This window comes from Paramormyrops kingsleyae, chromosome 16 (genome assembly GCF_048594095.1).
Source record: "Paramormyrops kingsleyae isolate MSU_618 chromosome 16, PKINGS_0.4, whole genome shotgun sequence".
Lineage (NCBI taxonomy): Eukaryota > Metazoa > Chordata > Actinopteri > Osteoglossiformes > Mormyridae > Paramormyrops > Paramormyrops kingsleyae.
In genome coordinates, this window is record NC_132812.1 from 10,279,361 (window position 1) to 10,294,354 (window position 14,994).

The 14,994-nt window shown below is 42.0% G+C and overlaps 2 protein-coding genes across 4 annotated transcripts; both read right to left on the minus strand.

Annotated features, from left to right (window-relative positions):
- Positions 1 to 430: 430 nt before the first annotated feature.
- On the minus strand, positions 431 to 11,323 carry LOC111845446 (transcription factor Dp-1-like). Of its 3 annotated transcripts, XM_023814875.2 has the most exons (13): positions 11,142 to 11,323; positions 10,195 to 10,273; positions 8,940 to 9,031; positions 4,309 to 4,375; positions 3,425 to 3,525; positions 3,085 to 3,203; positions 2,463 to 2,628; positions 2,243 to 2,389; positions 1,981 to 2,049; positions 1,693 to 1,844; positions 1,437 to 1,603; positions 1,095 to 1,173; positions 431 to 1,008 (listed from the first exon to the last, which is right to left on the minus strand). In XM_023814875.2, the coding sequence occupies exons 3-13, from the start codon at positions 8,949 to 8,951 to the stop codon at positions 876 to 878; spliced, it is 1,212 nt and encodes a 403-aa protein (XP_023670643.1). In that variant the 5' UTR covers positions 8,952 to 9,031; positions 10,195 to 10,273; positions 11,142 to 11,323; the 3' UTR covers positions 431 to 875. The 3 variants fall into 3 exon arrangements, with proteins under 3 accessions (XP_023670643.1, XP_023670641.1, XP_023670645.1); XM_023814873.2 differs by lacking the exon at positions 10,195 to 10,273; XM_023814877.2 differs by lacking the exons at positions 10,195 to 10,273; positions 11,142 to 11,323 and adding an exon at positions 9,171 to 9,469.
- Positions 11,324 to 14,186: 2,863 nt separating this feature from the next.
- Positions 14,187 to 14,890, minus strand: h2af1al (H2A histone family member 1a like). The gene is made up of 2 exons (XM_023814880.2): positions 14,783 to 14,890; positions 14,187 to 14,674 (listed from the first exon to the last, which is right to left on the minus strand). Exon 2 carries the CDS (start codon positions 14,661 to 14,663, stop codon positions 14,238 to 14,240), a length of 426 nt encoding a protein of 141 aa, XP_023670648.1. The 5' UTR covers positions 14,664 to 14,674; positions 14,783 to 14,890; the 3' UTR covers positions 14,187 to 14,237.
- Positions 14,891 to 14,994: the final 104 nt, after the last annotated feature.

Here is a 14,994-nt window from a genome sequence, read left to right on the forward strand (position 1 = left end):
ACCAATCCAAGTTAAATATAGTTTTAACAAACGTTAACTTTCACCTCAGATTACAGAAAACTACCTGAGAAATAAAACTTCAGGAAACAGGAAAATACTTTTCCTGTTTTGAGAAATTTTAGGTGATTCTACTAAAGTCTTGTAGTTTAACGAAGGGTTTTCCCATGTAACCACTTTTAATCCATATTATACTTGGAAACTAAGGTAAGTCTAGAGACCTGTGAGTTACACACGGGCAAAGTTCCTGTCAATGAGTCTCACGAACAGCAAGGTAGGTAGAAACCAAGCAAAACCTGCAGGGCAGATTTCAAACTCCAAAAGCGATAAAATCGTCATATAAAAATTCTGGACACAACAGCAGCTCAGGCAGTCAGAGACAGGTGCTGACCCAGGGGCATGTGAAAGATTAATCACAAAGAAATACAACATATAAAAATAAGAAGAGATTTATTCACACAGATCTTACTACTTTTATCAAACATGAGGAGTCTGGAGGGACTCTTTCATTCACAAACATTCAGAAGAGGTGGAGGTCAGCAGACCAGAGCTGACATCAGTGGTGCAGATGGAAGGCAGAGGGTTATTACAGCACCAACTCCAACTATGGACTACACTTCCCATCAGCCACCATTCTCTAAGCAAAGCTAGAAATTTATTAACAGAGTGACCACCCCAAAGCACTGATAGGTTTCTATAGTCAAAGACCACATCTCCAAGCATGCAGTGGGGTTTTAGGAACCTGGGTTTCTGAAGGCTGCATCTGGTTTCCAGTGCAACAGGCACACACACACGCACGCGCACGCACTTTTGTGACAATATGTTTTGGGTGTGTGCGCGTGGGAGAATGACACAGCACAGCTGTGACCATGTGGCGGCTAATCTTCATCATCGTTGTCGTCATAGTCTTCATCGTCATCGTCATCCATGTAGGACACGGGCGTCTCCACGCGGGAGCCGCTGTAGTGGGAGCCGCTGTAGCTGGAGGCGGCGGTTCCGTCGGCACTCTCACTGCGGGAGCAAAGAGACGCCGTCCAGACAAACCTCCACCACGCCAGAGAGGAAGGTGCCAATTCCCAGCGGGACGCAGTACCTACCTGCCAGTGTGGTAGCGCCCCCCATTGGAAGAAGAGCCTCCAGTGCTATACACGCTATTTATAGATCCCTGTGCCATTTCTGTAGAGAAAGACAGGGGTTATCAAAAACATGAGAACAGGGTAGGTAAATAGTGGTTACATAAATGTATATTGTAAATATATATTTTTACAGAATCACCCATGCAACGAGGATAATCCCTGATACCGCTCCCCTTAAAAAACTGTTGAGGAGCCAATTCAGAATCTCAGTACATGCAAGTGATAGACAAGGTGAAGTTCCAACAATAACGGGTAAGTTTCCTTGCCTGTCACACAGAAGCCCAGCCATGCTGTGATACTGACCTGTGACATAAGGTTCCAGTGCCTTTGGTACCAAGCTGCGCGCCCTCTTCAGGTCCTCAGCGGAACACTTCCCAGCCTCCAGCCCGCAGGCCATTCCCATCCGTTTCAGAACCTCGATGTCGTCGTGGATCTCGAACATGTTGTCAAAGTTAAAAAGGTACTCAAACCTGCGGGCAGGGAGAAGAGCCGGGTCAGAGACCGCACTCCATTCACCAAAGTGTGCCATACAAATTCCAGAATCAGAAGCTGCTCTCACTTGTCATTGGAGATGCTACAGTCAATGACTGTCTTCTTGCTGGTGTTGACAATGATGAAAGGCAGGTGAATGACAGAGTTGGCAGCTGGGGGCCTGTTAGACTGGTTCTCTGCCTGCCGATTCCGCTGCACCAAGTTCTTAAAAGCGATTTGCTGCAGTCAGGAATGAGAATCATATTAGCACTTACTGACTCAAGTTCAACCAGCAAATCAGTTAATATCAGCAAATTTACAATATGAAAACGTCACAGTACACAGAACCTGTTAGCGCGGGAGGAGGACATTTCACCTGTAAGATAAGCTCCTGCAGCTGTGACTGTTTCTGCTTTATTCTTTCAAGTCGCCGTTGCCGTTCCAGCTGAAACGGAAAACCAGTCAACTTAAAGATGACGCTCTTTAAAATTTAGCAAAACATTACAACTCAAAGAGCACATGGCATAAAGCACAGGTGGGGTTTTGGACTCTGCCTGGTGATACCAGTGCGTGAGTAAAAGAATCGTGACCAGTGGGTCCGTTGTTCAAGTTCTGAACGCTGCTCCAGACAGACCCACCTCTAGGTTTTGGCACTCCTGTGCTGAATTGGTGGGGAGGCCAATCCATTTGATCTCCTTCTTCTCCTTTGAGATGATGTTCATGGCCATCAGTACGTTGAGGGCATCATAGACACGTCGACGAATGTTCTTCTGGTCATATACATGCTTGACATACATGGAAGAGCAGTTAGTGAAAGCGGAGGGTGAGGAGAGGGCCGTTGAGGGGAGAGAAGCTCACCGAGTCATTGGGGGAAATGTGGTTGTCAACGGAGCTGAACTCTGCCACCAGTTCGTCAGCGACTTCATTGTAGGTAGTGACGCCCTTCCTCTGCACCTTCTCGCAGACCTTCATGGAGAAGTGCCGCAGGCCCTTGCCATTCTTTTCACCCTTCTTACTGCGTTTTCTGCGAGAAAGAGGGATGAGCCTTCACAGGAGAACATGATACAAACCCACACAATCTGGAAGAGCGAAAATGCCTGTCTACATTTGCAAATCAACCCTGAAACATATTTGGAAGTAGGGCTGGGCGATATCATATCGAGCGATAATCACCAGGGCTTCAGATGACAGACGAAGCATTTGGCCGGACGCCAGCAGAACCACGATTAAACCAGGATTTAAAAATGCAGATTTTTTTTTTTTTTTTTTTATAAATACAGAGTGGTCTCAATTTTCTCCAGAGCAGCAAGTTTCAGTGTATACCTGATGCACCAAAAGAAAATTGTGTATTTTTGGTACTTTGAAAACAAGGATTCTGATTCTGATTATAGGCTGAGCAGGTCAGTCATCTAGTGCCAGGTTAGCTGAGACCCATGTGGTGAACTGGGCACAGCGATCTAACTGATGAGAGGTCCCTCACCCAGTGGACCAGGGTGAGGTATCGGCCTGCTGGTTCTGAAGGAACTGGGCACTGGGAGTGTGAGGGCTGCCCACCAGGACAGTGCTGGAGCCGCTGGGCCGCTGGGGAGTGCTGATCACCTGCGGGGCAGAGAGCGGTCAGACTCCAGCAGACAAGACAATGATCCATCTTTAAAAGTTGCAGAGTGAAGGCTATACAAAAAAAGCAAATGAAGGTGAAGCTAGCACAGAACGCTCAGGACCTCGTCAACTTAATCACCGTGAAAGTCACCTTCAAACGTACGTTACTGACACCTATACGTGACATCAAAATGCTGCGTCTGTCCCAGCCCATAACCTACCATGTGAGGAGCTATGTTGACATTGGAAGGACCCAGGGTTTTGGGCAGTAACTGCTTGCCCAGTGTGACAGCAGGATGGACGGTGACCAGAGACAAGACCCCTGAGGTAAAGAACAGCATGAGGCCACATGTCAGATTCCCAATCCACAGACAGTCAGGTTTAAAAAAAAAAAACACTTTCACACTACTGTCCCTCACACAGCACAGTACTTCTAGCTTCTGGGAGAGGAGGGGGGAAAAAATAAGCCTTCAGTCAGAAAGACCAACTTACCAAGTCAGGAGCAAGAGCCTGGCACAGCAAATTCGATAATGAGAAGCTACCAATCTCCATGTTAAGCTAGCAGACTGATTCTAGCTTATTATAGCACAAACTTTCGTTACTGTAAAAACAGCAATCAGGCTACTCAGTAATACACAGAAATTAAATTTGCATTGATCTACAGCTCTGAGCTACTGGGCACACGGATGTGTTCATGCAAAATTTTGTCTTCAGGATTCAAACAGGGCTGCCTGCAGTACACAAAGGAGTATAAGTAGATACACAACCATTTTCAGGAATACAGCCAGTGCGCTATGCTCAATGAAATGCTCAATGGATACCCAGCACTTACACACACATAGACACATAATGCTCTACCCACCGTTACAAGCCATCTACCGACAGGTGCTCTTCATTAAAAGGCGGCAGGAAGTGGTTAAAGAAGAACTCGGGGAAATGAATGCTGACATCCTGCTCGTCAGTGTGAAAGGAAAGCAGGGCTAGCATGAGAGCAAAGAGGTACTGCTGACCTCTTTACGAAGGCAACAGTGCCACCTAGGGGAAACTACCAACAGTTCAAAAGCAGCAGAAAACAATTCCTGCAAGACTGCAAGGGCATGCTCACCTTTGCTTGGACTCAGATTCTGGTCAATGAAAACCTTCAGTTCTCCATTGGCTTCAATGAGACCAGCCTGGGAATTAAATGAAATGCGTAAACATACCTCATTATCAAAAGAATTTGTGAGAAAGATAAACACCTGCACAGGCACACGCCCCCACCAGACAGATCTTTAGCCTAGAGAAGGACCACAGGGACCAGGGTTGAAGTTCTCAGTTTTATCTTCTGGCTGGATAACTGTCTAACCTGCTTATTTCAGTTCAACTAAACTTTGAAGACAAAGATGTCCAACCTACTATCAAACATGATGCATCTCAATGAGCAGTATTAATACATATGCATGCGCTATCTAGGGCTGAATGATTTATCAATTTCAAATCGAAATCGCGATTTGAAACAACGCGATTAGCAAATCGCAAAGGCTGCGATTTAGGACATACATTATACAGCACGTCGGACCCAGGGTTTAAAACTGTTGTAAGAATAGTTTTCCAAACACATACCATGCTCCCTATGTGACAGTTGTTCTCACCAATCACAAGCGCCGTGCTCCTTATGTGACAGTCATGCTCACCAATCAGAAGAGGCCCGAGGCGACCGAGTACACGCCCACAAACACGTGAAACCCGAAGAAAATGTTGCATTCGCGGTGCAGAAAAAACACTGATTCCGCTACTGAGCTACAAGTGATTTGCCTTCCTATTTCATGGTCCGAGATTGTTTCAGAAAGGTCCTATCATCCTATCTCCTTTTAAACACCAGCTGCGATATAGTTCAGCATATCACACCTTTTGTTTTTGTTAATGGGAAATCACATTAGCATATAACCCATCAAAACAACAATGAGACGGTCGGTAATCCTCACAGCAGCAGAGTCTGTGACCCCCAGAAATGCTGTAAAATCCATAATACAGTCGTGTTTATGTCATATGTTTTTGTGCTCATTGATTTAAGCATTGATTTCCATAGATTAATCTTGTGAAATGAATCTTAATACCACAACAGTAATAAAATGAAAGCCTCGCTTTAACACAAATACTAAAAGAACAGATCACTTTAATCGTTATTACAGTTGGGTATGGGCATGGTCTTATTATTTAAAAAAGATATGAAAAAGTGACGCATGTAATGTTTTCTCCGTTTTATATTTGTCAGAGCAACAAGGCAAAGGAATGACAAGCCGCTTCAGTCGAATCTTTGGTCAGCTGCCTGGAGTGAGGCTTTCTGTTTGAGACGAGTCTGCAGACATTTACGTGTATGTAAGAGTTTTATTACCATGTAAATAGTCTGTAGGGTTTGCAAACTGCCCTAACGTTTTTGATGCAGCTAAGAGTCTTGCATGAGAGTCTGAAAGCGTGTTAGCCAAACCCGTGAGAGTTTGCAACCCTGAACACATACATTTTTTGTTTCCCCTGAATTGATTTGTATAAAAAATAATCTTATACAGTTGTTAAAAAGCGGAAACGTAGACCAACATGACCACCAATAAACTATGTCTATTTATTCGACATTTTATAAAATTACGTTTGAAAATTTTCCAGCTTTACAGTTTCAGGACAGAAAAGCCACTCTGTTATGAAAATTGCAGCTTTTTGAGTGTTAGATTCACTGCTGTTATTAACACTAATAACACATTAGCGCAAATAAAACGGCTGTATACACTGAAGTAGTTCTTGCTTGTTCACTGGCGTGGGAAAGGCGGTTCTACTGTTATTAAGAGGGTAATTAGCATTACCTGCAAGATCGCTATTATTTTAATTTTTGCTGTATTTGTTCATTATTACATTCAATATAGACCAGTTAATATTTTGATGGTATCTCATGTGGTAATGCTGCATCATAAGTTTTAAATTTACTACACACTGAATATTCAACTGAAGCTTGACATAAAAAATTATATCGCGAATCAAATCGTAATCGCAATGTCTGTCAGAAAAATCACGATTAGATATTTTCCCCAAATCGTTCAGCCCTAGCGCTATCCATAGTGGCCAGTGTGCTTTTCTACGCCACGGCCTGCTGTGGAAGGGGCATCAGGTCAGTAGCGATGGACAAAACATTGCTTCATGAACCACTCGCTGTATTTTTTGCGCCCACTAGATGTCTTTACTGAGCACACTGAGTAATAATTCATAATGCAGGCCGGAAAAAGTAAATGAACCTCTATGTTAATGACTGCTCCAAAGGCTAACTGAAGAAAGGCGTTTCAATTAAGGAGATGAGACTGGAAGTGTGGGTTGCACAGGTGAACCGTATATGCTGATGTTTAAACGTGTCATCAGATGGTTGGGGCCGGGGGGATAAGGCAGTAGCTGGAGGGCTGCATTCACCAGCAGAGTCACACCGCCCCAATCCATCAAACAGAAAGATCACCGCACTTAGCTCAATGGAAACACAACCCTAAGTCAGGGTTCCCCAATTCCCATCCTGGAGGGCCATAATCCAGCACAGTTTGCAGATGTCTCTGCTCAAACATGCCTACTAAACTTGGTAAATGGATTAATATGCGTTTGAGAAGAAAAATCTGCAAACCGGAACCCTGCCGTAAAGTGTTTCAGTGGGTAGATGCTTTTGTAAATACAGTAAGTCTGATCATTTCAACATCAACATAACCTGAAATGCCAGATACTGTTAAATAGAACATGGCAGAAAAGCAAATGCTAGACACTATCCATATTTTTCATAGATATTTCTGTTTAGCTCTTGGCACATAACACAATTCCCCCCCCCCCCCCTATTTTTATGCTTAAGTGTTCATTCAGTCTGTGAGGGTAAATGTGCATCAACAAATGTTGACAAAGCAAAATCATTTACAGGCAGAGCAACATGTACTACTGCATTTGGAGATCTTCTTTCTTAGAAGATGGAAAAATATGAATGTGTTGTGGTGCATGTTAACTGAATTGGTATGCCTACATTTCATGCTGGTGCTCCTAATATTTTCAGTAAGGAACACCTGTGTCACTAGTGAAAAACGTCAGTCTAGAGCACTGGACAGATTGAAGCCCTATGAGTAAACAGATTGCTTGCACACCCTTTAAATATAAAATTATGATTCATGAGTAATGTGGAAGAAAAATTATATCTTCTTAAAGTTGTCAGATGTATACAATGCTTGTGCTACAAACATATCATTATATGAATGGTGGGATACGGCGTGTGCAGAAATGAAGTCAAAGTATACGAGTAGTTAACCCATAGAGGGGGAACTCCCTCTGAGTTAGGAGAGCTGGGCCAGAAGCCTAAATATACATCACATATGTATATGTACAAGTACTTTTATTATGAAATGCATATCTTAAGAAGTTAGTTAGGTGAGAAAAGACATTAACTGGTAAAACATGTGTTATCGTATCCTTGAAGTCTCTCATGGTCTAACTAGAAGAAGGTGCAGAATTAATGAAAAAGTAAGAAAGGCGATAATATATCTACTGAGAAATGGAAAGCAGAGGTTGATATCCCTGATGAGTAAATAACCAAAGAGTAGAAACAAGGTTGCGGATGAAACAAGCAGCTAGCATACAAGATAAGGAGGATTCCCTCTGGACAGTGTGCATTCAGCCTGGCTGTCTGAAGCACCCGCACCCTTGGCTGAGATGACAGACAAAGAACTTAAACTCGCCGCTCGTCTTCTTATTTTTCTACAATAGTACACAGTTCCATCAGCCATAACTTCGCAGTGAATATCTTACTCTCTTAGTTATTCACTGAAATTACCTTAAGACATTGAACAGAAACAGCCTAACAATTACGTTTTAAAAGACTTAACACTGTAAATGGATGGGGAGTTTTAAAATATACAAATATACATTTCAATATCTTTTTTTTTTTTTAAATTACCCTTCAGATTAATAAAGTATAAATTCTCTTATAACATCCACATCCCTAAACATTCTGTGATATTATTTGCCAAACCTTCATCCTTTCAATATAAAAATTCCCCTCATTTGCCACTGGATTTGCATCATTATAAAGTATGTGACCAACACCAACCATCACCTGGGCAACTTAATCTCCATTATTACAACTGCCTGGCTAAAGCGGCTTCAGTAATACCACAATACTAATTCCTATTAGATACACATACATTTAATACTAGTTTTTTAATTTTTTGTTAATTATATTTAGGGCAGAACAATATAAATTTGCCTTGTCAGCTTCAATATTAAAGTTACTAAATAGCTTTACAATTATATTTCACATTGCATCTTCATATGAAATAATATACATTGTTACAGGCTACCTAGAAAGCAAGTATTTCTCTGGATCATATATGTTAACCATCTTCTGAGCTGCAGGTATAAACGGGTACGGCCTGCTCACATTGGCTCATACAGAAAGACTGACTACACCCACTCAAAGGATGAGCCTGAGGACTGTCCTGAATAGGGTAACCTGTTGAATTGACCTCTCCCATATTAAACATATACTGACTTTGCGACACAACAATAAAAAAAACTGTTGAGTAAACAGGGCAAACAAATTATAATGAACAAAACAGACCGAAAGCAAAGACACAATCCCAATTGAATTGTTTACCTAAAAACACAATATAATATCTAATGCCACTAATTGTACAATTGATATGTACCCCTACTCCATCAGAGATAAATGATGGGCCACATGACCATACTCACATCCTTTGCCATGTTACCAGGTTCTGGGAAAAAGAGAGAGCCAAAGCCCTCCTATGCGGGTAATTTCTCAGGAGGCTGAACAGCAGGTGCCCCTAAAACAAAAAGAAACAATATGTAAACGGCACAGAGTGGACGAGGAATCATATCTGCATGCAAATGCTGCTTTAAGCAAGCACATCCAGAAACTACCCTTCGCAGTCATGATGATGGATTATTTAAGGCGATACCTACCCAAATACTTCAATCAGTTCGTGAACAATGAAATTGCCAGTAACCCACTCTTTACTGTCTGTACCCCAAAAGAAAATCGGAACGAGGGTCACTTTAAAAAGCATGGTCGTCGATGAGAAAACTCTTCGGAGTTCCCACAGCACACTGCTCCGATTTCACACTCGCGGGCTGCAAACGCGGAATCATACTCCGCAGATACTGCCCATTAATCGTAGATAAAATTTTGCAAAAACTAGCAGGAAACGGCTTCCGCGCGCAGCGAAAACAGCGCGTGCCATGATGTCCCGTGCTCCCGCACGCCATTCATCAGTACCGGCGCGCGGCGCTGCGTGACACTGTCAGTCGCGCGAGGGGCAGCGCTGCACTAGGCCGCGGGTTATTTTCCTCAATTTAATAATTACTTAAACTCTGTGTTTAGTGCACAAATCAGTCTTTTCTCATATAACCGAATTTAACGCGCGAGACCGTTGATTCCAGAGGAGAATATCATGCTCAGCCTTAACGTTATTTTGCTCAAAACGAGGCCCGTATGACTACCACAGCATCTTTTATTACCCTGCACAAAGCAACATCGGTTTCCCACGAACACGCTCTACTCATAGGTATCTTATTGTACAAATGGGCTTTTCGCTTGTTTAATTAGTTGATTATTTAAAATTTGATTATGGCAGGGATCATCATATGTTTGCAAGAACTTTTTAAAAGGCAAAGAAACCTGGGCCTAGCTGGCTAGCTAAATGAATGCAGTGTAACCCCGACTGCAATTAAGATAAAATAAATGTATGTTTATCCAGTGATTATACCGCACGACGCTGTTTTACTAGGTGTCTGTATTTATAATACTGTAAAGAGCGAGACAAACTATGACTAAAGCTCGCGCTGTAATGAACAACCGTTAAATTGCAGAAACAGAATCGGTCGAGTCTACTCTTATCTTGGATGCATTAAAGTATTTATGCAAGTTTAGACACATTTCGCGCTTAACAACCACAGTTAAATAAACGATAAGCCGCATCGCACTTACGTCTGTATACTTCGGTCAATTGAAGCGCCCAGACTGTTTTTGTTGGCAGAGTGGACAGAGGAAGAGGAGGTCTAAATCCCTACACCAATCAGGAAACAAAAACTAAACATAATGCGATCTTGTGTTCAAATCATTTATTATATGCAAACTAAAACACATAATTCGTTATTATTGCCAGTTAAAGGCGTTGATTCAGACAGTTAATTCACACAAGATCACTACGTACCTAGCTACTAAGTTATGTTGTCAATCTTACACCAGTTAAACTGATGTATTTTAGCTGTAAAAATAACAACACCCAAGTTTAAAGTAGAACACACGGTTACTGTTTTTATACAGCATGTTGGTCAAACAACAAACTGCTTTAGATGCGTCTGTCGTTTTACACGGCAACAATGCGGCTAGTAATGCATTTACAGTTACACACCAGCTCTGAAAACACACAGGGTGGACGAATACCCCTAGTCATGTCAGCTATTTTAACTTTCAAAAGCCAAACAATGTGCATTCATCTGTCAGAACTAACAACGAATATTAATACGTAATATTTTGCGACTCTCGAAGAAGTCGCAAAATAAGTGTCACTCTATGAATCTATATAATTTGTTTTAAATGTTATGGACATCTATAAGAAACCTATGCGACCCGATCGCGTCCCAGTCAGCTTTTCCAGTGCAGTTAACTACGAGTTTTTGACATGTTGACAGATCTAACCATTGTAATACATAGTTAGCCAGGTAGCCTACTAGCAGTTCCTGGTATGATAGTTAGCCCACCAACAGTTCCTGATGATACAGTTAGCCTACTCGCAGTTCTTGATATGTTATAGTTAGCCAGTTAGCCTACTAGCAGTTCCTGATATGACATGGTTAGCTACGAAAGCCTGCTGTTAACCACAGCGTAGAGAGAGCAGTGAAATCGTGGAAGTTAAACTCCGCTGCACTTACTAATTCAAAGTAGGCGATGCATAGCCGTTCTTTTAATTTAAAGTTCCAAATACGCTGGGTCTGCGAACAGCTCCTTTCAATCCGTTAGTTTACTGTGGTAAATTCCCAGCAGGATGTAAGACACTCGACTGCACACTGCTCACTCAACGTCTGCTCTGCTCACAAACTGATCTTGGCGGTGTCTTAACAGTAAGCTTGCCCATTGGTCACGTACGATTATACGTCATCACGCAGCACCGCATTGACTACGCCTCTACAATGAAATGATTAGTTCGCACAGTCGAACTTCTTTCATCGACTAGTTTCATTGGACAACGTTGCTTGTCATTAACGTGCCGTGGAAAGTTTCGTCCTCTTGAAGTTAGGTGCGTATTGGGTGGAGGTGGGTCAGCTGGAAATTATTCTTGTAGTTAAATATATGACATAGTTAACATTAAAAAGCCGTTACCTTCTCTCAAGTAAAATGGTTGTTCTGCTATTTATATAGTATGTGTCTAGTTAAAAGTATTTATACAAAATAATTGTTTGTTAGGAGCTTCGTAGTAAATACTATCACCCACTTTGTTTATTTGTGTCAGCTTAGATTGAATGCGACGTGATGCTGTTTTTTTTTAATCAAGAAATGCTCCATGTTTTATTTTGAAGTAGGTCCCCTTGCATGGATACCCTGGCAGATTCAGAGGGGGTAACACTTTGTATGGGCCCCACAATCTAACGAGGGTGGTGGGGACTCCGCCCTGGGGGACAAAATCTACCTATATGAAATATAATACTTAATCCTCTATAGAATGGCAGTATAAACACCAATTTAAGACTTGTGGAAGTTAAAGACATGTGAGTAACATTTTGAATTTCTCATGACCTTGCTCTTTTATATTAGGTTACGGTAACAACTTTGCACAAAATGAAGTTAAGATAAAGCGTAGATTTCATGTTAACAATCATGGATTATAAGGAAACAGATACTTAAAAGAATAGATTTTTTTCAATATTCATAGCAACAGTCTATTCACCACTCCATTGATCTCTATCTCTAATATTCATGTTTGAAGCATATAAACTTAAACATCATTTTATACATTCTTTAGTCTCACAGTTGCCTTTAGGTCTGTCATCCAGGAGGGCATGTTTTGAAGGGGACCCACCGCTGATCCTTGTGGGACACCAATAAGTAAAAAAAATGTAGACCTCTTGATCTACCTATAGTCACACCCATCTTTCAAGAGTGATTTTTTTCTGGAAAAAAGACAATTGTAGGACAATTTGAGATGTGATGATGGTAAGGAGGATGAAAGAGGTAAATTTGGTATGTTTAAATGCTAGCCCATTGTACCTGTAAGAGGCATGCAGAATATAAGGCTGAATGTACCTCTGTGAGAATGTTCTTATTCTGACTTAAATGTCGATGAGGATAAATGGAAAGATGTAGAGACTATCCATAAGGAAACACAGATAAACTTTTTTAAAATTATTTTTATTAAGCTATAACAAAAACACATTTTTACAATTATACTTTTAATAACACAAAAGATATATGTTTTTTGCACTTGAACAAACATGAACACATAAGAGTATGCTTTATTTATATATTCAAGCATATCTGTTTCAATGCTTATATGAAGCAGTCAGGAGGGGGAGGTCAAGAAGGGGCCCCTCCCTGTGCATCTACATTTGGGACACACAGATAACAGACTCTGCTGAGTCAGACACGGAGCTGCCTTTGCTCGGCATGGACACAACCACAGTGAGCATGATAGCCGCTTGCTTTCTGTCTACCCTCAAGCATGCTGGCCACTGTCTACTCCTCTGTACTCTATGATAATCATCGCTTATCTTTCTTCCCCCAATGGCTGGTGCCCAGCTTTTCTGTGATGCCCCCAGCCAGCCATCCTTATTTACCTGCGGATCGATCAGCAATTTTATAACTTCATCGTTTTACAATTCTTCAGATGCAAGAAGAATATGCATGGGTGAGGCGTCATAGAAAAATTAAAATATATAGACTATATTAGGAAAATAACACCCCTTGCACAAATCCCCTTGCACATATGCCTGGTGTGTTTTCAGTTTTGCTTTTCATACAGATACACATGCACACAGGTTCAACTTGTGCAAGTGGGGAAAGTTACCCCCGGAGGTGACATTGTTTAAAACATCAAGCAAGTACCAGAGCTAATATGATAATACTGGTTTCAATTGCTTTTCAAATTCCATCCATCTGTCTTCCACTAAAAAGTAGGTGTAATTTTTAGTAATTTAAAAGAAATTGACAAGGTAAAATTCTAAAAGATGGCTGTAAATTCAGAAAGTCTGTAAGGTACCTAAACTGGAGCTGGAATCTTGTGGAACATCTTTGTTACACTGTATTTGTCTGCCCCCTACTGATAACAGTATGAACTTTTATCCAGAAAGCACTTCGCTTAGGGGTTTACAATCCAGAGGGGTATTCCATGTAGCAGATCAGCTGGATAAGTAATGTAAGGACTGTCCAATAGGAATGTAACATACTGCTCCTCCTACTGGACAGTTTCCACATTTGGCTTGTTATCCAGCTGACTGGGAAGTTCTGCTTTGTGGAACACCGCCCTGGTCCTGAATCCATGCTGGTGTGCTACATGAAACACTAAGGTAGTACTTAGTACATTTGAAGTATTACTTTGGTATTTCTATATCAGATGTAATATATAGCTTAAAAAACACATATCCCAGTCAGCCCAACGACTATGTGGTCTTTACAGGCCTAGATATGATCACCTCAGAACCTCATTCTCTCAAATCCTAGCACAAGCCAGATATTAGTGTTGCTTGTGCCTCCAGAAGTCTTTTCCAGGTGTTATTTTAGTCTGATCACGAGAGAATAGAGTTCAAAGACCCTTTGACTTCCTGGTGGACCCATGAGTTGACCCACCCCAGGGACCCATGAGCTCACAACATTGTAGGTACCAGCATCACCTTACACATACACAGCTCCCGGTCTAGGCAAGCCACACCCATAAGACCCAAAATATCCCACAGGAGCCACACAGCTGTAGACAAAAGCAGGAATTTAAAAAACAATTCACTTTAATATTTCCTTAAAACTATAAGACATCCATATCAGAACTCCTGTGACTGCACATCTTTGCCTTCATCATGGAAGGAGGCCTTCAGGCCTTTGGCAGTCTTCTTGGGCAGAAGCTGGGCTTGAATATTGGGCAGGACACCCCCCTCCGAAATGGTGACACTACCCAGCAGGGCGTTGAGCTCCTCGTCGTTACGCACGGCCAGTTGGATGTGTCGTGGAGTGATTCTCAGCTTCTTGTTGTCCCGTGAGGCATTGCCGGCCAGCTCCAGGACCTCGGCACACAGGTACTCCAGGATGGCGGTCAAGTAAACCGCAGCACCTGTGCCAATGCGGGCTGCATAGTTTCCCTTTCGCAGCAGACGGGCAACGCGGCCCACGGGGAACTGCAGCCCGGCCCGTGCCGAACGGGTCATGGAGCTCTTTGCTTTGGCAACAGCCTTCTTACCACGACCAGACATCCTTCAGGGCCCTGGGGGGAGGCAAAGGATACAATTCATGGGTGAAGGAAGAAAAACAAAAAAAAAAACAAAAAAAAACATTAAATTATCAGCAAGAGGAGTCATAACAGCAAGCTCACCTTCTATATTCCAATGACTACACTCCAAAGCCAAGAAGACAGACACAAGCAGCTCAAAGTTGTGCTGAAGCTGTTCATATACACTATAAGAGTCTCTGCAACCTGAATGATTAACTGCAACTACCCAGTTAGCCAGAAGTTAAGGTTAACCAATGATTACCACAATGACCTTCAGCTGAGTTTACTTTGTTGCTTAATTAACATTAACAAGC